This window comes from Gobio gobio (genome assembly GCF_949357685.1).
Source record: "Gobio gobio genome assembly, chromosome: 2".
NCBI classification, from domain to species: domain Eukaryota; kingdom Metazoa; phylum Chordata; class Actinopteri; order Cypriniformes; family Gobionidae; genus Gobio; species Gobio gobio.
Window position 1 is genome coordinate 76291952 of NC_137098.1, and position 26495 is coordinate 76318446.

Genomic DNA, 26495 nt, shown 5'->3' on the forward strand with positions numbered 1-26495 from the left:
GTTTTGGTTGAATCCTAAAAAGATGGATTTATCCAAGCTTCCGATATTTTATTGTAATATTTTTAAGGTTTGGACTTTGTTCACTGTGCAAAGACCTTACGGCATAAGTTCCTTATACTGGTTGTTACAAGAACCTTTAGTCTGTGGTTCACGCTTGGACTTATCTCTTAAGGGCCCCTTCCATGCACTCAATGGGATTCTTCTCTCGTCTAAAGTAACAACTCTTGGGTGCCTATTACAATCAGCTGGAAAGGACTTCAAAAATGTTGATTCAGTTGCTGGACATTTGGGCCTTCACTCAAAACGTACAGTTGCTAAACTTCTTGAGCAATGGAGAGCTGCTCTTACAGCAGAAGAACTCAAGATGCTGGAGGACTATCATGAGGGGCTAACTGTTCCTAACTGTGATGATCATTTTCCTGTTTTGTCATTATCTCTAAATTTAGAAGATTGTAAAGGTGTTTTTTTGCATTGTAAAGATGTGACCCTAATCGGCCTAGATCCAGCTTCTGGAAAAGAAATGTATAAAATGTGTGTGAAATCTTTGAACAAAATGTTTTTAAATAATAGAGTGGATACTCCCTGGCGTAATGTTTTACAGCTGGGAGAGGGTGAGTTTCCTGAATGGAGTACGTTGTACAAGTCACCATTAGCTAAAAAACTTGGGGATCTTCAGTGGAGAATTTTGCATGGGGCAGTTGCAGTCAATGCTTTTATCTCAGTTTTAAATCCTGATGTTGGTCATGATTGCCCTTTCTGTCTGCAAAGAGAAACTGTTTTTCATACATTTATGCACTGTTCTAGACTTGAGACCCTGTTCACTGTTTTACAAAATTTATTTTTGTGTTTTGGTGAGACCTTTTCTATTAAGACTTTTATTTGTGGGTTTAAATATGCACAGAGAAAACGGTTTAAATGTCAACTTTTGAACTTTTTATTAGGTCAAGCTAAAATGGCTGTCTATGGTACTAGGAAAAACAAAATTGAACGGAACATGAGTTACAATTTATTGGCATTTTTTTTCAATTCGGTCAAATCCAGAATCTTTATTGATTTTCGTTATTTCAAAGCTATGGATGATCTTCTTTCTTTTGATTTGATTTGGTGTTACGGTGGGGCTTTGTGTGAGGTTATTGAAAATAACTTGGTCTTTGCGCCCATCTTGGAATAAGCGCCCATCTTATTTTTACTTTTTTAATTTTAACCGTTACTTTTTTTTTATTTTTTTTTATTTTTTATTTTATTAATTTTATTATTAATTAATTTTCATTTAATTTTTTTTTGTTAAGAAGTATGTTTTTGACTTGATTGTCTAAACAGTGTGTTAATATTTGTAATAAAGTTTTTTGAAAATCAAAAAAATCTCTCTCTCTCTCTCTCTCTCTCTCAGGTAACATTGTATTCATGCTGTGTACGATTAATGGTATAAGTTTATCATCTCATACATCCATTTTGAAACTATCTTAAGTGTAACCATAACCAGATTTTGTCATTAAATCCTTTCTATTACCAATACTGTGCTAACTAGTTTTGATTTAGTATTGACTTTGAAGTGCTCCCTATTGCAATACAATATAGTCACCTTATAGCAACGCTCTCCCACATATTTTGCTATTGTAACTGCGCTTATCTCCGTCGTTGGTATGAGTTGCAGTGGGTGGAAATAGACAAGAAATGTACAGTTTTCTTCCATCTTTCTGATAACGTTTCTTTAGTCTTCTGGCAACGCTGTAGATTGAACCATCTACAGGAGTCCACTCTTACAAAGGTTATGCTAAACATGTGACAGGCAGTGCAAGTGACAATAACATGAGAAGATGACATGACTCACCGTGTTTGTTGACGAACCCAAATCACCTGAGTTGTTTGAGGGACTTGTAAAAGGGCACGAGAGAGAAAAACAGGAGACCCAGATACACAGATGGCAGGCTAACAGGCTAGCGAAATACTAACATGTTGTGATAGTGATTTAGATTAAAAACTAGCAAAATGGTAAAAATGGTTACTTGTTTGTGGTATTCTTTGTTGAGGGTCTTATCACACCCATTAATTTGTTCAAAAATATGAGAGGCCAGTTTGAATCATTCTGACGGATCTTTAATCAAACTGAATCGACATCTGAAAACAGGTACTGAAAAGCAAGTTATTTTTATTTTTTAATTAGAATATTAGAATGGAAGGATCGTGTGACACTGAAGACTGGAGTAATGATGTTGAAAATTCTACTTTGATCACAGGAATAAATTACACTTTACTACATATTCACAGAGAAAAAAAGAGATAAAAAAAAAAACAGTTTGCTGAAGTCTCTGATTCATATCAACAGGATGTTTTGTATAACCGGTTAGAGTTTTCATCAGTGAACAGTGGAGGCAAACAGTTAACTGGTTCTAAAGATGCTTAATAAAAATGTAAAAAGTTACCGGCCAACTGGACAGAATCTCTGTAAATAAGAATATATCAGAGAGACTCACATGGGGTTGCTGAAAACATCTGAAGGAATGTTTCCGACCCGAATCTCTGCCCCGTTTATCCTGTTGCTGCAGCAGTCTAGTCTGTTAGTGATGACCACTCTGTTTATGCTGTACACATTCAGCAGATCCAGCTTCCACAACGGGTTGCTTTGTGTCTGTGTTTGCGTGCAGGTGGAGGTATTCCCATCCAGAGCATTTTGGGGATACCATCCCGCAATGTTCGTTGTCTGGCTGGATGTGCACCCTCTTTCTATGTTCACTGGAATATGTTCAAGGGAAGAAACAATGGAAATTGTGAAAAGTGTTATAAAAAAGAAACTGACTTGACTTAAAGGTTTAGAGGGTTTTACATTTACATGTAATCATTTACTATAGAAACACTATGACAACATTATCAAACAAACAGGAAAAATAGACCACAAATATACATTTCCTGCCACGTTGGATTAATGGAAGAAATGAAAAAGCAGGTTTGCAGCAGTAAAGACAAATTAAAATAACACTCAAGCTATTTCAGAAATCTTGAAAAAACACAAACATAATCTCACATTATAGATGAGAACAGACAACCAAGGATATTTGGGTATTTTCAAAATTGCGGGTATTTCTTTTTTTTTTTAAACCTACTTTTGCAAACTAGTCCTAGGTTTTTGGCCTAATCGGAACCAAACCAGTGCAAAAATATTCTCTGGAGAGTGAATATGTCATAAAACAGAGACGGATTCAATAGCAAGTGTAAAGGTAGAATGTTTATTACTCAGAACACAGTCAGTATCATATAAAGTTCAGATGCTTTGGCAGACAGGTGATCCAGGTGACGCAGGGACTCAATGGGTGACCAGATCCGTAAGAGCATCCACCACAGTGACGATCCACAGAACAGACAGGAACTCGAAACAGCGAACACCAGAAGACACGAAAGAACAACAGGACTGGAGCACAGGACACAACCAAACGATCTGACAAACACAAGGTGGTTAGCACGGCATAAAGTAGATCGGTAAATCAAGTGCAGCAGGTGGTATTGATGATCTGATGAGCCGGCAATCAGTGACCACGCCTCCCATTCACACATCACCCGCACACACAGAGACAGAATGAAACAGTGAATTCATGAACCGTGACAGAATATCAACAATTATCAACAAAATTCAAAATTCCGATTCATGGTTGCTAAGGGGAGCCAAAATGTTCAATGTGACCGGGGCCACTTTTACTAAAATAGCTATAACTCATGAACGAAACGAGATGTTCACTAAACTCGGGACACATGTGTATGAGCTTATTCTGATGTCACAAAAAAATTGTGATGATTGGCCACTTGGCGGTGCTATAACGGTGCTATAACAGGGCTATAATGACCCAACCATGAGTCTGACTGACTTGAAAATTGCCATGCAGTGTCTTTGTCCAGGGTGCCATGATTGTCTATGAGGACATTGGCGTATCTAAAAAAAACTCGGTGTGTGTCATCGGCACAATGCCCTGAAGGAACCTTAGAAGTTTCAAGCCAGCGCTTTTCATGGGAGTCACCTCCTTAGACTCCTGAATTCTTGCCGAGTCCAACGAGACCAAACACACCAGGTTCTGCCTTATGGTTTGTGCAAAAGTGAGATTTAGCACTTAAAAAAAACGTAGCAAATATCTTCGAAACCGTTTGTCCGATCGAGGCGAAACCACAGCAGAACATTTTTAAAACATAGGTCGATAGCTAAATAATAATGCCCAAATATCACAATTTTGATAGGAAATGGCAAAAAATGGGTCATTGTTATTCTCTATGTGTCTATAACTTAAAAAATAAAATAAGATATGTACAACAGATTTGACTACACATATGTATGGGCACACTCTGATGACATCTAAAAAAAAGTGGTGGCGAATGAGCAAGAGGTGGTGCTAACTGTCAAAAAAACTTTTTAAAAACATATGTTTCCTTACACTGTAAAAAATTGGGGGGAAAATTTTGAAAATTGATCATTACATATTGGCCCAATAAATTACTTCCAAATAATTATCCTCATGCAAAATGATGCCTTGTACTAATCATAGCTTTAGGTCTTCGCTCAAAATTAAAATTGTCTATTCACCGAACATATTTAAAGTACATAAATCAACAGTTTTTCAATAACGGAAGATTATGCAAAAGTATGGTATTTGGGGTAAATAAATAAATAATAATAAAGAGATAATAAATAGTTAGCTGACTTTAACATTTGTTGACATTACATGGTTAGAACCAGATAATAAATATCATATATTAAGTTGGATGGCCACCTTAGAGATGATCATCATATTTATAATTAAACCATCAGATTTAAAAAAATATGATAATACTCATAAAACTTATATTTATTTGTTAGGCTACTATACTGTAAAGTATTAAGGGATCACATTCAATGCTTTCAGAATCTTTACTTTGAAAAATATTGTTTCTATATTTTTTTAATATATTTTTATATTTATTGAACAATAATGTATTATATTATCTATCAAAATAAACAGAAAATAGTACAAACTTTGCTAAAGAGATTTTTTTTGAACAAGTATTAACTTGACATGATTAAAACATTTTTATTCAGGTCTGCCTTTAGCCCCATTGAACATTTAGTATATTACCTTTTTAATTGTGTATACTATTAATATGGTCTTAATAAAATATCATAAATATGATGTATGTTATTGATACTAGTATTAACTCAGACAATTGATTCAAATGGGAAATATACTTTACAGGAGTTAAAGTGTGACTGTTTGCTAAATATTCTATTCTTATAAATATCCTATATGATGATTTACCTGCTGGTTGGCTGGAGCTTTGAAACCATATTTGCAATGTTGAACGAGCATCAGCCTTCCTTTGCTCTTTCTCGCTCTGTCTTTTTTGTGGTCATTGTTTTTTTGTCTACTAAGTGTGCTGATAACAGCAAATTTGGTGTTATTTATATTAGATCAGATCAGGTACAATAATTTGATTAGACAATTCATTATTTTCCAATTGAGAACATGGATATTTTGCACAAGATGTTAGCACTATTAGAAGACCAGGAGCAAAACATTACCGGCCAAAATACAAAAACAAACTGCCAAATTACTAATTCTGCGGATAAACCCATTGTCTTTAATGTGGATTGTAGTTTGTAATCGACCTGTTAATGGGACGACATTCTGCGTCTCCAGTCTCCAGAGAGCGGGCACAACCCCAGCCACAGACTGTGAGCAATGCTGCGGAGCCAGCGGGAAAACATGGAGCGGATTTGCGGAATTTAGTGGATTTTTAGCGGAACGGAGCGTTTTTTATGGGAACCCTCCAATACTTTCGGCGTGAGAGAGGGAAGGGGGGCAAGAGGAGCACCTTAGCCGATTAGGGCATAGGGGCAGCGGCTCTAGCCACCGGGCCATCCCCCTGTGCACGGCCCTGCCGTTTCTTTTTCAACATGACCCGGTGTCGTGTGGATTACACTTGGTGCGACATTTCTGGCAAATAGGTCAATTATAAAATGTGCTGTATTATTACAAAATGCATAGGATAGGATATAGGCTATATATTGTGTTCATCACCCACATTAACTTTGGCCTTAATCACTGTTATAGCCTAATTATGTGGGGGTCATTGGACATTTATTTACTAAATATGGAATAAACTCAAAGTAATAACTACTGTGTATTTCCCGTATGTCTGCGCCTGACTCGTGCGTTTACCTGCAGTTTATTAAGTTTATTTAACCCATCGCAATTTATAAGAACTGTGTGAACTAGGGTAGCTACCAATGATGTTGTTATGCTTATTACCTTCTTTTTTCGGAGCACACACACACACGCACACACACACACACACACACACACACACAATGACACAAATGTCCTGCTCGCATTTGCCTTTTTTTTTTTTTTTTTTACCGGATGCAAATATGTCGTAACATAATCCACATATTCCAAGCGCTCTGAAGGTAGGCCTATACTGTAGGGTTTGGTGAGAAACAAACCAAAATGGCAAGTTATTACAGGCTTTAATGAAAATCTTGTGTTGCAGTCCTCTGTGCAATTGTGGAACAGCAATCGTGGAACACCTTGTGCTGTACACAAGCACCCTTTTGAGATATCAATTATAATCAATATTAATAAAACACAAGGCATAAATCATAAAATAAAAGAGTATGTATTTTAATATCTCTGTTTTTCTCTGGTTGTCTGGTTGCAACCCATTATTCTTTCCTTTTTTTTATTAGTGTTTAAAATATTTATATATTTTTTTTATTTATTTATCCAAGGTAGGCTATGATAGCGTCATATATCCTGCCAGCTGATGCAAAGTGGTGCATTTATATCTACACGAAAAAGCCCTGAGCCATTTGTTAGTCTGGTTGTTTGATGAGAAAAATATGAAATGTAGTTGCAATAAACGCGTTAAAGGTCCCATGGCATGAAATTTTCATTTTATGAGGTATTTCAACATTAATATGAGTTCCCCTAGCCTGAATATTGTCCCCAAGTGGATAGAAATGTTGATCGGTGTAAACCCGAGTTCTGGCTGTCTTTCTCTGCCTTTGAGAAAATGACAGGCCAGACGAGCCAATCCTGAAGGCTCCTGGTTTGACGTCCAAGCAGGAACGGTTTCCTCCCTTTCCTCCACCCAGAGAATCTGGCACGCCCATGCAAACGCTCAAGAGATCATTACTTGTGAACGAGTGAATGCTGGCAGTTTCTCAGTGTTTGGATGTACAAATGAAAACAGAAGTCTTTTTTCAGTTCCTTCTGATCTGTGATCAGTGATTTCTTATGTGTAGCTAATTATTTATTATTCGTGCACACAATGCGGCTTCTCTCTCTCCCGACAGAACGGTGTTTTTGTGTTTTCTATCTTGTGAGTCAGTGTTTTTGTACGTCCTCGTCGCGTCTATCTGTTCTTAAATGTGCATACAGTCGGGAGTTTCTGCTCAACATCGGCAGAGCCACATCTTTAGAGATAAACCTCACACACGCCGAGGCTCGGCCTTCAACATCCCCGACCCCCAGTACTGCATCTGGCCCACAGCGGAGGAGCCAAACGCGGCGTGAGATTAAGCAGACGGGGGGGGGGGGGGGGGGTAAGCGTGAGGGTATCCGGCTAGGCTAGCCAGCTTTCCCCACAATAAACTGGATTACATTCGATTACAGTTGTTGTGTCTCTGACGCTTTTCATATGATTGGAACATATCTAGAAATAATGCTTTAATCAAACTTACTAACTCGTTCATCTCGCTGTAATGGTACATTGCATGTGTTACAAAGTTGGTAGAATAATGATGAAGACGGACTCGGCGTGACTGGGACTCGTGTTTATTCAGAACTCTCAGATACAAACACAATAAACTCGCGCTGACAGACAGCGCTCTCACAACTCAGTAGTTACTATAATAACTTTGTTAGCAATCGCTCCGTCTCCGTGATGTTCGGTTCGCGAACGAATCAATCCTTTGAATCGGTTCTTTTTAGTGAACCGAACCAGTTCACCAAATCGGACTGAATCGTTCTAAATGGGATCGCGTCTCGAGTCAGCGCTGATCCATAATTTACTAAAGTTACTAACTTGCAGACATGAGTGACAGCCCCTCCGACTAGAAATAAACTAATAACCTGAAGTATATTCTAGTAACTACAACAGATCACCCAGAACTGAGACATGCTGAGAGAACTGATGAGAAGTGAACTCGGGTCCATCTGTCTCTCTGGCAGCAGCTCGTGCGTTGTAGACCTCGTTAAACCACGCCCCCTCCGCTCATTTCAAATGCAAAGATGTCAGCCAATCACAACAGTGGGCGTTTTTACTGAAGTCTCACAGTAGACACGCCTCTTGAAACAGGGCAGTCAGCCACAGGGCAAACAGCAGTATAGACAAAATGCCTTTTATTTCTAAATTATGACATTTTATGATGTAAAAATCATACTAACAATATAAGTACACCTCAGGAAACACTATAAAATAATAGAAAAATGCCATGCCATGGGACCTTTAAGAATCCGTACAGCTGTAGCAGCGCAGGGATAGACCATTCTGTGAAGACCAGCGGCTTTAGACCAGCAAAGTGTCAGGGGGTCCGCAAAATAATTTGCTAGGCTATCCTACCGTATTTTCCTGACTGTAAAGTTATGTTTTTTTATCACGAAACATGCTCTGATTTATTCCAAAGTGACTTATATAGCGACTTTTATACTGCTGTGCGGAATTGAGGAAGAACTGATGATGGAATAGTTTGATATTCGGCTGACCAATCAGTAGAAAGGGGCATATAATTCCCACCCACGTGTAGAAATCGAATATTCAAATTGTTTATTCATTTTTATACCTCTGAACGAAAACCGAAAAATCAAGCCGAGATCTTGTTTTTCGTTTTTCTGAAAAAATTAAAAACGATTAGTTTTTTTGTATTCTGTTTTTTAATTGAAAACGGATTTGGAATGGGTGGAAGATCCATTCCAAATCCGTTTTCAATTAAAAAACAGAAAACGAAAAAACAAATCAACTTTTTCAAATCAACAATTTTTTGTTTTTTCATTATTTTCAGACAAACGAAAAACGAGATTTCTGCTTGATTTTTCGTTTTTCATAGCCTGGATGCCAGCCGAACTTAGCCCCGCCCACACCATCTTTACTCGGGCAGTTTGGTCTGGAATCGATTGGTAGAGAAGTAATTATGCCCGAACAGAAACTGTTCGGACCAATGAAATTGTCAGGGCGGGCTTTAGACGATGATGGACAAATGATCAACATTAACGTAATCATCCACGTCATCAAAAGCCGCTTGGGTTGAATTTGTTCTAATCCTAAATGGAGAACTTGTTTACATGTTTTTCTTCTAACGTTAGGCCACTTATTCCAGCGTGTGTGCAGACAGGGTTGCCAAGTTTTTGCAACAAAACCCGCCCAATTGCTAACGTTCCTCAAAACTAGCCAAAAACAAGCCCAATAGCTTTCCAGGGGGGGTTCTCTGGGAAAAAAGGCATTTGGGGGGTAAAATATGTGTTATTTTGGCAGAGCTGGCAGCTAAAAATCGCATTCATGGGTCTGTATATCACATAATTGGGGTCGCTTCAACCCGCGGACATGGCAACACAGTGCAGTTGAGCTGTTGACATTTGACAACTAACGTTATGCGTCGCTCCGTTGCTCTGATTGGTTGTAGGTCTATCCAATTGAGATCTTTCCTGGTTCGGTTGAAACACGCCGCATAATCACAGCCCAACGGAGCAGTATCAGACTCATATTCTGACTAGAATTGAGTATGACGACGTCAGGCTACGTTTTTCATTCAGAGGTAGAAAAATTTATAAACAGTTTGAATATTCGATTTCTACATGTGGGCGGGAATTATACGCCCCTTTCTGCTGATAGGTCAGCCGAAGATCAAACTATTCCGTCATCGGTTCTTCCTCAGTTCCGCACAGCAGAATAAAAGTCCTGCGCTGTCACAGCTGTGTGGATTCTTAATGCTTTTATTGCAACTACATTTAATATATTTTTCTCATCAAACAACCAGACTAACGAATGGCTCGACACAACCCGTACCGGGGCAGAGGCTAGGCAGGGTTTTTTCGTGTAGATATAAATTCACCTCTTTGCATCAGCTGGCAGGATAGGCCTATATGACGGCTGTCATAGCCTACCTTTGTTAAATAAATAATTAAAAAAATATATTTTAAACACTAATACAAAAAGGAAAGAATAATGCGTTGCAACCAGACAACCGGAGAAAAACAAATATTAAAAGACATAGGCCTACTCTTTTATTTTATGATTTATGCCTGTTTTATTCAAATGGATTATAATTGATACCTCGAAAGGGTGCTTGTGTAGGCTACTGCTGCACACAAGATTTTCATTAAAGCCTGTAATATCTTGCCATTTCATTTTGTTTCTCAAACCCACTATACCTTCAGAGCGCTTGGAATATACAGGGAGTGCAGAATTATTAGGCACGTTGATTTTCTGATCATATTTTTTTTCCAGGCACATTTGACCAATTCCAAACCACAGTAATCCTAATAACTACTATTGATTTAGTATTTAATAATGTATAAGTGATATTTAATTGTTCATGAAGGCTGGAAATGAAAATCACCTTATATTCAGGTGTGCAGAATTATTAGGCATGTTTTCTTTTACAGATAAATTGAGCCAAAAAAGAGATTTAACTGAGACTGAAAAGTCAAAAATTATTAAATGCTCATGAGAAGGATGCAATACTAATGCAATACTAGACATTGCAGTTAAGGCATGACCATTGGACAGTGAAATGCTCGTTGGGTCTGCAGGATCTGACAAAAACAGGTGGTGAAGAAAAGACACCTGTTAACTGCAAAAGAATTAAGAATTAAGGTGAAGAATTAAGGGTGAAACCATCAGGAACCCTTTAGTCTCCAGCGCCACCATTTTCCAGAGCTGCAACCTACCTGGAGTCTCCAGAAGTGCAAGGTGTCAGGATCTCAGAGACTTCAGTTAGGTAAAGAATCCTAAAAAATGACCCCCACTAAATAAGAATCATAAGCTGAAGTGTTGTAAAATACATGAAGCCTGCTTTTTTATAGGCTTTATAGGTTTTATAGGTTGAGAATGACTCTTGAAGAACCAGCAGCACATCCTCTAGTACCACTGTTTGAAGAATTCATCTTCCAGAATCTGGCAGTGCGTTTTGGGAGTTCATTTTAGTCCATCCTGAAGTCCGTTTTGCAGAGATGGACTAAAAATGAACTCCCAAAACGTACTGCCAGATTCTGGAAGATGAATTCTTCAAACAGTGGTACTAGAGGATGTGGTGCTGGTCCTTCAAGAGTCACTCTCAACCTATCTGTCCATAAAGCCTATAAAAAAACCTTCTTCATGTATTTTACAGCACTTAGGCTTGTGATTCTTATCTAGTGGGGCTCATTTTTTAGGATTCTTTACCTAACTGAAGTCTCTGAGATCCTGACACCTTGCACTTCTGGAGACTCCAGGTAGGTTGCAGCTTTGGAAAATGGTGGCGCTGGAGACTAAAGGGTTCCTGATGGTTTCACCCTTAATTCTTAATTCTTTTGCAGTTAACAGGTGTCTTTTCTTCACCACCTGTTTTTGTCAGATCCTGCTGACCCAACGAGCATTTCACTGTCCAATGGTCACGCCTTAACTGCAATGTCTAGTATTGCATTAGTATTGCATCCTTCTCATGGGCATTTAATACTTTTTGACTTTTCAGTCTGAGTTAAATCTCTTTTTTGGCTCAATTTATCTGTAAAAGAAAACATGCCTAATAATTCTGCACACCTGAATATAAGGTGATTTTCATTTCCAGCCTTCATGAACAATTATATATCACTTATACATTATTAAATACTAAATTAATAGTAGTTATTAGGATTACTGTGGTTTGGAATTGGTCAAATGTGCCTGGAAAAAAAATATGATCAGAAAATCAACGTGCCTAATAATTCTGCACTCCCTGTATAGCCTATGGCACGAGTTGCATTTATGGATTATGTTACGAGATATTTGCATCCGCTTTTAAAAAAAAGGGGCAAATGCGAGCAGGAATTTTTTTTGTGTCTGTGTGTGTGTGTTCCGAAAAAAAGAAAGTAATAAGCATAACATCATTTTTTAGGTACCCTATTTCACACAGTTCCAATAAATTGCGATGGGTTAAATAAACGTAATAAACTGCAGATAAACGCACCAGTCAGGCGGGAACATGTTCAGGAAATACGCAGCAGTTATTACTTTGAGTTTATTTCATATTGAGTAAATAAATGTCCAATTACCCCCATATAAATAGGCAGTGACAAAGTTAATGTGGGTGAGGATAATTAACACAATGTATAGACTATAATGCATCCTATGCATTTTGTAATAATACAGCATATTTTATAATTGACCATAGCCTATTTGCCAGAAAAGTCACACCAAGTGTAGCCTAATTCACACGCCGGGTCATGTTGAGAATGAAACACGCGAACGTTGCATTGTAGTAAAATCTGCATTTTATTATTAGCCTACATTCAGAAGTAGCCTAGTTTAAAATACCGGTAAATAAAATACAACATTAACATAGGCCTAATAAACACTATTAACACGGCTATGTGTATTTTACTTCCCCTCGCTGAATGACAAATCCTTAAATTAATGTTATTAAGAAAACAACAAGAATGAAAAATATAAGTAGCCATATAATAAAAAAATATACATAGAAGCCTATATAAAAATAGTCTAGCCTATATATTGTACAATTTATTACAAACAACATTTAGTTTAAATACCAAGCCTAAATGAAATTATTTGAATAGAAACTGTATCGACGTTGGACTGTATCGGACATCTTTCATTCGGTCCAAAGTTTCCATATTTGCAATGTAACATTTGTTTATTATACTAGGCCTATTTATGTAAAGAAGGCTTCGTCCAGTCTCATACGCGCATAGGCTAAATTGGTATCTTTACATGCAGAGATAGGTGTGAGTTTGGAATGAAATCAAGTACTGACTGGCACAATTTAATTTGTCTTTTGTACAATATTAAGGCTAAGCAGAATAACTTTTTATATGTTTGGTTTTATTTTGATAATGAACAGGCTGCGATGTCAAGTCAGCAATGCCAGAACTGTTATGTGAGTGTGTGAGTCTCCGACGCCATCACTTAATTTTTTCCTCATTGGAAGCAGTAAAATATTTATTTTATTTGTGTACATTTAAAATTACTACAAAAGGTCATGCCTTTGTAAAATAAACAAAACAGGATGCGCTGCTTTAGCGCGTCTCGGTCTCATATGAACATCTCTCTGACGCACACCAGAAACATGAACTAAAATTCAGCGAATAGACGCGCCTACTTTAAAAAAAGTCAACATTTCGATTATTTGACGTTCAATACATTATATAAGTCACTTTGGAATAAATCAGAGCATATTTCGTAATAAAAAAACGTAACTTTACAGTCAGGAAAATACGGTAGGATAGCCTAGCAAATTATTTCGCGGACCCCCTGACACTTTGCTGGTCTAAAGCCGGAAGATACCAATCAGGGTATCTTGCGTCCATTCCAAATCCGTTTCAATTAAAAAACAGAAAACGAAAAAACTAATTTTTTTTTGTTTTTTCATTATTTTCAGACAAACGAAAAACGAGATTTCTGCTTGATTTTTCGTTTTTCATTCAGAGGTAGAAAAATGTATAAACAGTTTGAATATCAGATTTCTACATGTGGGCGGGAATTATACGCCCCTTTCTGCTGATAGGTCAGCCGAAGATCAAACTATTCCGTCATCGGTTCTTCCTCAGTTCTGCACAGCAGAATAAAAGTCCTGCGCTGTCACAGCTGTGTGGATTCTTAATGCTTTTATTGCAACTACATTTAATATATTTTTCTCATCAAACAATCAGACTAACGAATGGCTCGACACAACCCGTACCGGGGCAGAGGCTAGGCAGGGTTTTCTTCTGTGTAGACCAGCGGCTTTAGACCAGCAAAGTGTCAGGGGGTCCGCAAAATAATTTGCTAGGCTATCCTACCGTATTTTCCTGACTGTAAAGTTACGTTTTTTTATCACGAAACATGCTCTGATTTATTCCAAAGTGACTTATATAATGTATTGAACGTCAAATAATCGAAATGTTGACTTTTTTTAAAGTAGGCGCGTCTATTCGCTGTATTTTAGTTCATGTTTCTGGTGTGCGTCAGAGAGATGTTCATATGAGACCGAGACGCGCTAAAGCAGCGCATCCTGCTTTGTTTATTTTACAAAGGCATGACCTTTTGAAGTAATTTTAAATGTACACAAATAAAATAAATATTTTACTGCTTCCAATGAGGAAAAAATTAAGTGATGGCGTCGGAGACTCGCGCGCTCACATAACAGTTCTGGCATTGCTGACTTGACATCGCAGCCTGTTCATTATCAAAATAAAACCAAACATATAAAAAGTTATTCTGCTTAGCCTTAATATTGTACAACAGACAAATTAAATTGTGCCAGTCAGTACTTGCTTTCATTCCAAACTCACACCTATCTCTGCATGTAAAGATACCAATTTAGCCTATGCGCGTATGAGACTGGACAAAGCCTTCTTTACATAAATAGGCCTAGTATAATAAACAAATGTTACATTGCAAATATGGAAACTTTGGACCTAATGAAAGATGTCCGATACAGTCCAATGTCGATACAGTTTCTATTAAAATAATTTCATTTAGGCTTGGTTTTAAACTAAATGTTGTTTGTAATAAATGGCACAATATATAAGCTAGACTATTTTTATATAGGCTTCTATGTATATTTTTTTATTATATGGCTACTTATATTTTTCATTCTTGTTGTTTTCTTAATAACATTAATTTAAGGATTTGTCATACAGCGAGGGGAAGTAAAATACGCATAGCCGTGTTAATAGTGTTTATTAGGCCTATGTTAATGTTGTATTTTATTTACCGGTATTTTAAACTAGGCTACTTCTGAATGTACTGAATGATTTTACTACAATGCAACGTTCGCGTGTTTCTCTCTCAACATGACCCGGCGTGTGAATTAGGCTACACTTGGTGCGACTTTTCTGGCAAATAGGCTACGGTCAATTATAAAATATGCTGTATTATTACAAAATGCATAGGATGCATTATAGTCTATACATTGTGTTAATTATCCTCACCCACATTAACTTTGTCACTGCCTAATTATATGGGGGTCATTGGACATTTATTTACTCAATATGAAATAAACTCAAAGTAATAACTGCTGCGTATTTCCTGAACATGTTCCCGCCTGACTGGTGCGTTTATCTGCAGTTTATTATGTTTAATTAAAACCCATCGCAATTTTTTGGAACTGTACCTACAAAATGATGTTATGCTTATTACTTTCTTTTTTTCGGAACACAAGCACACAGACACAAAAAAAATTCCTGCTCGCATTTGCCCCTTTTTTTTAAAAGCGGATGAAAATATCTCGTAACATAATCCATATATGCAACTCGTGCCATAGGCTATATATTCCAAGCGCTCTGAAGGTATACTGGGTTTGAGAAACAAACTGAAATGGCAAGATATTACAGGCTTTAATGAAAATCTTGTGTGCAGCAGTAGCCTACACAAGCACCCTTTCGAGGTATCAATTATAATCCATTTTAATAAAACAGGCATAAATCATAAAATAAAAGAGTAGGCCTATGTCTTTTAATATCCGTGAAACTTCAGGTTTACGACTGTGCACTGTGTAAATTGTCGTAAAATGACGTGGGCCTTGCTTGGCAGTTGTCCCCCCATGACCCCCCCTCCCCTTAATTCTAGGGGAGGCTTTATCATGTAAATGAACATGCTGTGAGCTACACAAATGCAAATCAGAGTAGCAGCAGGGGGAGTTTTATCTAGGTTCTGAATTTATTAAACTAAAACATTTTAAGTTAAATGTACTCGTTTTAGTTCACATTACTAAATATTTAGGGCAACCAGTTTGCTCCAATTTTTTAAGTAGATTCAACTTGTCCGGGCTAACAGAGTAGATTAATTACTCTGTATGTAATGGGGACACTGTATGTAATGGGGACACTAAATTTTTCAACTAAACATCGAAATAAATCAAATTAATAAACTAAATTAACCATTTAAACTAAATTACTGATCGAATTATTGATCTAAAGCCCACACTGTCACTATATGATAATTGAAATGAACTGATGACATCAGCGTGGCTATACAGCTGAATAAAATTATGCTGCATTATTTTCCTGTTTTACACTGTAAAGCTGCTTTGAAACAATCTACATTGTTAAAAGCGCTATATAAATAAAGTTGACTTGACTTGACTTGACTATGTCATTAGCAATAACCAATGTTATGTAAAAAAAAATACACACAAAATAAAAAGTTACGGTGTTATGCCTATATGTAATTGAAGCACTTTTGCCACACCCATTAACTTAAATAAAGTGAAAATAAATATAATAGGTTTTTCTGGAGCTGGTGGTCTGAAACCTCAATGAGGTTGAAGAATATAGGGATAAATTAAGCCCCTCTGTGGACTGATTTCCGGACTCTTGTGATTCTCTCTCTCTCTCTCTCTCACACACACACACACACAATCACACGCACTCACACACACACACACACACACACAGCCAAAATACATCAACATTTTTTTATTTTATTCACCTCTTAACATTCTTTTGTTTCATTTTCTTGTTAATTTAATACATTTCTTAAAATCAGTTTGTTGTTAGACTCCCTTCTTTGTAAACTGTCATAAACGGACTATATCAAGACAATCAATCCTAATCCCATCAAATTTGTGAGCGAGAACTGTAGTCTGTACATGCATGTGGTACTAAATACATTTTCCAATCTGTCCAGGAAAATGTATTAATACAGAGTTTTTTCATTAATTCTGGAAAACATCCTTATAACAATGACCTCGCATGTGATTGGAGGAGCCCGACGAGCTTCTCACCCTCGTCCAATCACGTGCGAGGTCATGGCCATGACGCGTACAAAACTTGAAGACGAGCTTTAAACAGACGTGTTTTGGACTCTTTTTTTTAAATACATTTCCTGTGTTTTTGCTGCTTTGCTTTTTCGTGATCAACAATGACAGGACGCCGTCTCGCCTTCAGCTCCCCTTCAACTCCTCTGCATGGACGCGACCAACTTTTTCGACTAATTTTCAGCTGTCTTGCGTCTTCACAACTCTGAGGCAAACTGCAGGCGCTATGAACCAGAGCATGGGTAATGTAACGTTACGATTTAAAGAATATGCTTTTATTCAGCTGTATAAGGAAATGGATGCGTTAATAGATCCGAGCTTAAAACTGCACATTTTGTTTACACAGACTATCCTCGCCTCATAACGAAGCCGTGAGCTCTTATCTGCTTAGAGCGATTTCTGCGAGTCCAGATTTAAACGCTGATCACGACGACATTGTGTGTAAGTATAACTTCTAATGTTTTTCTCATTCCTTGTTTAATTTTACCGTGACTGTTTTTATACCAGTCTCATGTAATTGTTTTCCAGCTGCCTGTAAGACGTATTATGAATCGACACGCCGGAGCTTCAGATACAAACAACCTGAACTTACATCGCAGGCGGAAACTGCGAAGTTTAGCTCGGAGTCGATCAAGAAGAAAAAGGGTAAGATTTATTATATTAGATCCGTTTTTTGTCAATGTGAGTATTTTTCAGGTTGCTTATTGTCTTTATGTATTGTATTATAGTTGCTGGAAGCGAGAGTGTGCTGGATGAGGATGAGGTGGATATTTGGAAGTGCGCGACCATTGAACTCATGTCTGATGAGGAAGACGGCATTGTTGACGGGGTGTCTGGATGGATTGTGCGGCCACCGCCCTCTCGCAGTCTGGAGCTCGCCGAACTCTGTGCCACTTTGCAATCCAGATTAGAGGCGATACCGAAATACAGGGCAACTCACCATATACGCCTGTGTTCCCCGAATGTGTTGGGCGCTTCTTTTTGACGTTTTTGGAGGACAACATAAGAGACATTACTGCTGCACTGTACATAGTTGTGTGTTTAACAATAAAGCTCTTTCTTTGAATAAACAGCTGTGTGTTTATAAATGAAGCTCTTTCTTTGAATAAACAGCTGTGTGTTTATAAATGAAGCTCTTTCTTTGAATAAACGGCACGGTCCGGGCAAATTTTCCCATATATTCCTTGATGGTATGAATAGTGTAGTTCATAGCACAATAACATTAATATAAAACATAAATTATTACAACATAAATTATATATTTATTATTGTTATTGGGGTTTACATTTATAATGAGCCAGGGTGACCAATAATGATTGGTTTGCAGTGATCTGCCAACCAATCACGAGGGATTTTTCTTTTTTAAATGTAGTGGCTTCAGCCATTAGTGAGTGAGTAAATTCAAGTCTGGCCGTTGACTCTCTGGTTTCGCTGCTATTCATATGCAAATTATAGGCGTCGCACCTCCGCGCAGTCTCTCAGCCGGGGGCTCTCCACCTACGTCATGGTTCGTTTACGACAATTTGTGGCACAGACGAACGCGACGTTCGCTGCCTCTAAATTGTCGAAAACTGCCGAAAATTAGGGAGATTTCCGGGAGTATACAGGCGTTTACGGGGTCGAAAATCCCACTTTTCATGCAGTGACTTTTTATACATTTTTCTATCTCTGAATGAAAAACGAAAAATCAAGCAGAATTCTCATTTTTCGTTTGTCTGAAAATAATGAAAAAAAGAAAAACGATTAGTTTTTTCATTTTCTGTGTTTTAATTGAAAACAGATTTGGAATGGACGCAAGATACCCTGATTGATACCCTGATTCAGCTCATAATGCCGTTCTTTGTCTTCTTAGGTGTGAATCACAGCATTATTCATGATCGTTCATGGATCTTCGCATATGGGCTTTGTAAACAAAAAGTGTCTGATAAAATTTAAAGCAATATATTGTGTTATGTGAATGAGTAGTCACAATGATTTTTACATCATTTTGAAGCAAAAACTCCAGGCAACAACACCCGTTAGTCAAAAGTCTTGTGGACACATATTTACTATGTGTTTTGTGGCCTTATTTCTGTTACTTTTTTTTTTCAATAACCACGCTAAAAAAACATGTTCTCTCAAAAATACAAACATGTACATACATGTTGCTCTCATATTATGGTAGCCCAGTTTGTGCTGAATACAGTGTAATTACACTTTTTCCATTAATGTGTTTATAAGCAACTGAAAAAAACACAAATGTAAGAGCATGTCAAAACTTCTAAAGGGCCCTAAAACTGGCTTAGACCCATAGGGGTTATTATCTGTTTCCAGACCATAGTTCCTCTCCCTCTCCTGAAACCACTCTGATAAGGTGAAATAATTCCTCTTGTTTCCAAATAAAATACTATTCTCTCCATAATCATTATTTCCATCATCTTTCCTGTATGTGAGGTCAATGCTATTGGTCTGTAATTCTCTGGATTTAACGGGTCATTTCCTGGTTTACTAATAGGAATAATCACTGACTCTTTCCATCCAGTTAGTAACTTTCCTTTACCCCAAACTTTATTATAAAATATTCTTAGAGCTTTATTTCTTTTTTATTAGCTACTCTACTGTATTCATCTGTCACCACCAAGGACCACCTTTTTCTTAATTTGTCCATTACTTTTAAGAACTGACTCATAAGCAGCTTCAAGCAATACTGTTTTAATTTTTTTTATCACTCCTTAATATCTTCCTTTAAATCTATTTTGTCCATTTCTCTCTCACAAATAAAACTAAACAATTCCCATTGTGCACTGTCAAATATCCACTTCCCCCATTGTTTTCCCTTGTCGTTTATTTCCCTGTAGTAATATTCTACAAAATACTGGATAACAATCACTCCGTATTGATGTTTCAAATGATACATCCCACTCACATTTCCCTGCTAGATTATTCTATATCAAACTGTCCCTCTCCCAACATGTAAACAAACCATGTAATTTTCCTCTATCAGTTCTTCAATCACCTCTCCTCTCTGTTTTTGTTCCTCCCCATTATATCCTCTCTAACGAGAGGGTCCATCGAGAAGGGATCAGTCTACTTCTAGTAGCTCCCTATTGGCCGGCCCGAGTATGGTTCTCAAACATCATGGCACTGCTAGCAGGCCTTCCATAGCAGATCCCTCTGAGGGATCAGGCAGGGGACACAATATTTCACCCCCGGCCAGAGTTGTGGGTCTGGCCCCTGGGAGGCCTGCTACCTAGCGGCTCGGCAGGTGTAGTCAAAGCCATACTTAGCTCCAGGGCTCCTTCCACAAGGAGGTTGTACTGCCTAAAGTGGAATGTTTTCCACTTGGTGTAGAGAGCGTGAGTTGGAACCAGTTAACTGCCTAGTGGCTTCAGTGCTGGAGTTCCTCCAAGATGGCTTTTCTGCTGGTCTTACCCCATCCACACTTAAGGTGTACATGGCTGCCATTATGGCTGATGGCGTATGTCATGGATGATTTCATGTTAAAGCGATAGTTCACCCAAAAATGAAAATTAGCCCATAATTTACTCACCCCCAAGTCATCCTAGGTGTATATGACATTCTTCTTTCAGACGAATAAAATCGGAGTTATATTACAAAAGTCCAGGCTAATCCAAGCATTAGAACAATGATTCATAGTAGGGATGCACCGAATATTCGGCCACCGAAAATTTTCGGCCGAAAATGCCCCAAAAGTGCATTTTCGGTTTTCGGCCGAAAGACTTTTATCACCGAAACAACATGGCCGAAATGTTGTGATGACGCAAACAGAAACCGCGACCTGCACGTGCTTGTCTGAAGCAACATGTCTGCGGTGTGGACGTGTTTCAGTATATCTGAGAAACACCCGCGTCTGCTTCATGCACAAGCACTGACAGCGAGAGCTCAGAGCTGTTCATGTTCTCGATGAGAAGAGGACCAGACTTCACTGTGAAACCGAACGCAATCTTTAACAGTGGGCATGTTTTAAGCGCGGAACACACTTCAATCTGGCGGCAGCGCGCGCGCGTGAACGCGATCATCTGTGAGCGTGATCGATCATCTCTTCCTAAAGAATAAACATGAATGAACATCTAAGGTGTGTTGAGGATACATTACAACTGACTGTCATGTGTATATATGTGGTGTAATCGCTCAATCAGTGTTTCAACGGCGGAAAGACCTCAATATAACTGCTGTAAACTAAACAGTGTAGCATCACATTTACCTCAGGTAACTTACCTCAGTGTCCACAGCTGTTAGTTCACTAGAGAAATCAACTCTTTCACTAAATATATGACCTATATTAGCCGTTATATTCATTATATTCTACTTAACCTGTTAATGAAATCTTGATTATTTCATGTATGTTTAAATAAAATGACAGACACTGTGTATAAATGATTATATTTCAACAACGAATTGGATAAAAAACTATTTTATAATTAGATTTAGAAGTTATTGCAAAAACTGCCTTATGTGAAGTGTACATGTTTGTGTACTATGTTATTTGAGTGTTGATTATTAGACCTAAAAATACATAGCAACTGAATTTAGGCTAATAGTTTGGGCTCTGTTTTTAACCTTTAATATTAATGTGCAAGTAAGGGCTCCCTATATAGTTTAGAGCAATATATTTAATAAACTTTTAGTTATAATTTAATTCATTTAAGGACAGACTTTTTTTTTCAGTTAACCAATAAAAATAAATAAAAAGCCATTTTGTAAAACTGCTGTACCGAACCGTCAGTTTTGTGTACCGTTACACCCCTATTCTACAGTTAATATGGGCTATGGCAGTCTTTGCTTTGATACACTATTATGTTAAAGGCCTACAGAGAAAATAGTTGTATCTTTAAGCAGTTGCACTTGTTCTGAATGCACTTTCTTGTAGTAGTCCTACAGAGAACAATTTTAAATGCACTAGACCTAAATGCACTTTGTTTTTATGAGAGAACATTTAATTTAAAAACCTTTCTGTAGGCCTGTACATTATTATTTAATGTACAAATGAGTGGGGTCAAGTTAAACATTTTAGTTTGAATTGTATTTTATACTGTGCATTGTTGCAATGTGCTAAATAAATATTGGCATAACTTGTAATTGATTTATTCTTTGAAACTTTAATATTAATGTATGCAATTGCAATGCCTTGATTTTAGTAAAGTTAGTACACAGTCATAGCCATAAATGCAATGGTACTAATATTTGGCATAATTTCTTTCGGTGTTTCGGTATTCGGCTTTCGGCCTTGGTTTCCTCTTTTTCGGTTTTCGGTTTCGGCCAAGAATTTTCATTTCGGTGCATCCCTAATTCATAGTTGCTCTGTTTATAGTCCATAAAACGTGCATCTGTCCGTCAAATAACATGCTCCACGCGGCTCCGGGGTTTTAATTAGGCCTTCTGAAGCAAATCGACGCGTTTGTGTACGAAAAATATTCATATTTTTAACTTTATCAAGTAAACTTTCGACCGACCGCATTCCATGGAAAAGTGTTGAATGTTGAAAGTGAAACTCAAGATGTGTACGTGACGTCATGACAAGCGGACCTGGTTGCGTTAGAAGGGAAGGCAGTCGGTCGAAAGTTTACTTGATAAAGTTTTAAATATGGATATTTTTCGAACACAAATGCATCGATTTGCTTCAGAAGGCCTTTATTAACACCCCGGAGGCGCGTGGAGCAGTTATATGACGGACAGATGCACTTTTTTTGCACCGTACTTCTAACTGGAATATGCAACCACTTTCCACTGCACTTTTACACTTTCTTTCGGATAGCGCGGTCCATAATTGATTGTACTAACTTAATCCACTGCTATATTCCTCATATTAGCCTAACATATTATTGTATACCTCTAACTGTAAAATTCTGTTCAAGTAATAACCGTCTGTATATTTATTCATAGTACATAGTCACCTGTAAATTCTGTTTATAGTAATAGCCATCTGTATATTTATTCATAGTACATATTCACCTGTAAATTCTGTTTATAGTAATAGCCATCTGTATATTTATTCACTGTATATATTCATCTGTAAATTCAGTTCTACTTATAGTAATAACCATCTCTCTACTTATACATATTTATATATATTCAGAACATTTTTATGTCCTGCACTTACGCAACCATTGTATATATCCTGCACTTGCTGCTATTGCACTTCTGGTTAGACCTAAACTGCATTTCGTTGCCTTGTACTTGTACTTGTGTAATGACAATAAAGTTGAATCTAATCTAATCTAATCTAATCTTTTTATGGACTTCAAAAATAGAGCAACTATGAATCCAATTCAAATGCTTGGATTAGCCAGGACTTTTGTAATATAACTCCGATTTTATTCATCTGAAAGAAGAATGTCACACACCTAGGATGACTTGAGGGTGAATAAATTATGGGATAATTCTCATTTTTGGGTGAACTATCCCTTTAATTGAGGAGAAGGGAGTACCAATGTGCAATTTTACCAATCAATTAAAATAAGCCTGTTGAAAGGATGACGTGAAAGTGTGTACTGTCAAAAATAAAATTAAATAAACATCAAACACAGGGTTTACATCTTTTTTTCATCACTTACCCTGTGCACTTGAATTAATTATCTCATGCTAGGCTTTCATTTTGTGCACAAGAGTCACTGATTATAGGGGCAGGCTTGGATGTTTTCCCAAAAAACCTGTTTTTGACATTGGTCCAGTGTGGTTTAGATTTCTTGTTTCCATTGCTGTAAAGCTGGTTAGCACACAGGAAGCATCGAGCTGCGTCACGTCTAGGACACCGAACGTGTCATTCAGTGAATAATCACCAAACATGCAAAGTGCCGTTAATGTGTGAGTACAATACAATAACAACAAGTTGGACATATATAATGTTATTTAATAGAAAACTATGTGAGTGGCGTGGCAGGATTTTTAACATCTTCTGGTGTCGTAGCTGGACTCATAAAAAGCATATGCTAGATTTTTAGGACGCTCTGTGCTGTCTGTCAGACCGCCTTTAATATTCTCCATAATAACTGTATGGTAAAAGTTCAACTTGTTTAAAAGTCAGTGTCCATTATGTACTGTTTATTGCGTGCAATTTCGTAACTTTAACAACCACTTTGGGCAGTCGTGGCCTAATGGTTAGAGAGTCGGATTGTCGGTGGGGGGAGTGAATTACTAGCACCCTCCTCCACCCTCAATACCACAACTGAGGTGAGACCCTTGAGCAAGGCACCGAACCCCCCAACTGCTCCCCGGGCGCCGCAGCAATATGGCTGCCCACTGCTCTGTGTGTGTGTTCACTACTGTGTGTGTGTACTTGGATGGGTTAAATGCAGAGCACAAATGTGGCCACACGTCACTTCACTTCACTTCTCTATTGGTGTGTTGTTATAATCTATCGCGAAATGCTTAGTATCAACACTTAGGTAAGGGTGACAGTTTAGATGTTTGTTGCAATGCTCTTAAATAAATAATTTGCCTCAGGGATACAACCACTTAAGAGGTTTAATGGTGATGGTGGTCCAGTGTGTTAAACCATGGAACTGATATGCAGAAGGTTGCTGGTTCGATCCCAGCGGTCACCACCAGTGTGTCCTTGAGCAAGGCACTTTACTCCATGTTGCTCCAGGGGGATTGTCCCTTTAATAAGGGTACTGTAAGTCGCTTTGGATAAAAGCATCTGCCAAATGCATAAATATAAATATAATGCAACTAGGCCCATAGGTTTAGATGTTGATGTTTTATTGAAAATAATAGTTCAATATTCACCATTATGGTGATCAGTGTTTGCTTTAGTTGGGCAGTTTGACTCTTGATCTTTTAATGCTAGTTTTTTCTCTGTACTGTGTTTGTTATGGCAAGCATAGCCAAAGAATATTTTGGTGGGGAACATTATTGTAGACATTTAAAATTTTTACTATTTGCAGATTAATTGACTGTTGCTTATTGCTGCTCTTTCACCTGTCGGGAACAACGCCACAGATTTCAAACAGCTTGAAATAAGTTCACAGCCGAATGATCGTGAGTCGTCGAGGTGTTGTTACAGTAGGTGGGTGGATCTTCAATATTTCATAAACACTCCCACAGACAAGCAACATCTGCAGGACTAAATCACAAACTCTTTTCAAACACATCTTGCTGCCCAGTTGTAAATCTTTTTGTGATTTTTTTATGTTGACTTGGATGGAAGGAATTGAACAGCAGCCAATTTTAAATGAAAAAAAACAACAACATTTCAGTAATGCTTATTTAAATTTTTCAAACTGACATCAATCATACTTTGTAAGGCAAGGCAAGGCAAGTTTATTTGTATAGCACATTTCATACACAGTGGCAATTCAAAGTGCTTTACACAGAAATTAAATAAAAATATTCGTAAGATAATTCAAACAGTTATAATAGGAATGAAAAGAAATAAAAAATAAAGAAAATATTGAAAGATAAAAATAAAGAGTATAATTAAAAATAAAAATAAAAACAGGGTTAAATTTAAGCATATAAATTAAAATGCAAGCAGTTCGGACAAAGCACGTACAGTGGCACAGTGCTCATTCAGTAAATGCACAGCTGAACAGATGTGTTTTGAGTCTGGATTTGAAAGTGGCTACTGTTGTAGCACATCTGATCTGTTCAGGAAGCTGGTTCCAGCTACGGCTGGCATAATAGCTAAAAGCAGACTCTCCTTGCTTTGAGTGAGCCCTTGGTATTTCTAACTGACTTGATCCTGATGATCTGAGTGATCTGTTGGGTTTGTATTTAATCAGCATATCTGCAATGTATTGAGGTCCTAGGTCATTGAGTGATTTATATACAAGTAATAGCACTTTAAAATCGATCCTAAATGTAATTGGAAGCCAGTGTAAAGACCTGAGGACTGGTGTGATATGGTCATATTTTCTGGTTCTGCTCAGAATCCTGGCAGCAGCGTTCTGTATGAGCTGCAGCTGTCTAATGGTCTTTTTGGGAAGGCCGGTGAGGAGACCATTACAATAGTCCACCCTACTGGTAATAAAAGCATGAACGAGTTTCTCTAAGTCTTGCCTGGAAACAAAGCATCTAATTCTTGATATATTTTTGAGATGATAGTAAGCTGATTTAGTTATTGCTTTGACATGACTATATTATTTATTTGTAACATAAATAATACATCCTAAATAGTCTATATAGTAAAAACAAAAAAAACAAAAAAAAACCTGCTGCTTTGTTTCTAATGTTTGAAATATTCTTTACCTACTTTATTTTCATCTTTAAATCTGTTGGTATTTAAATTTCCTTTGCATGGGCTTTTTAAGTTCATGAGTTTCCATTATGTGTCTGAAATTGTAGAGCCCTAAAAATGTTTCCCAGCAGCACAAACTAACTCACAAAAGATGTAATAGTGTTTAATTCATGAAATCTCACCTTCTTTTTCATCTGCCTTGATTTGAACCGAGAAAAACCCTTGAAATGAGAAACACAGAATGATGGGCAGTATTAGTAGACTTAAATTTAAGTAAAATCAAGTCACCTTCATTTATATAGCACTTTATATACAATAATGATTGTTTCAAAGCAACTTCACAGTAATAAACAGGAAAATAACAGAATC

At 37.4% G+C, this 26495-nt stretch overlaps 1 protein-coding gene across 1 annotated transcript in view; it reads right to left on the reverse strand.

Annotated features, from left to right (window-relative positions):
• Window positions 1-2470: 2470 nt before the first annotated feature.
• Window positions 2471-26495, reverse strand: part of LOC307118779 (fucolectin-like) — a gene marked incomplete at both ends in the record, with an annotated part of 39927 nt that continues 15902 nt past the window's right edge. Inside the window, one exon of the mRNA XM_079804562.1 lies at window positions 2471-2733. Coding sequence (XP_079660688.1) covers window positions 2471-2733 — 263 coding nt within the window. The remainder of the gene's footprint in view (window positions 2734-26495) is intronic.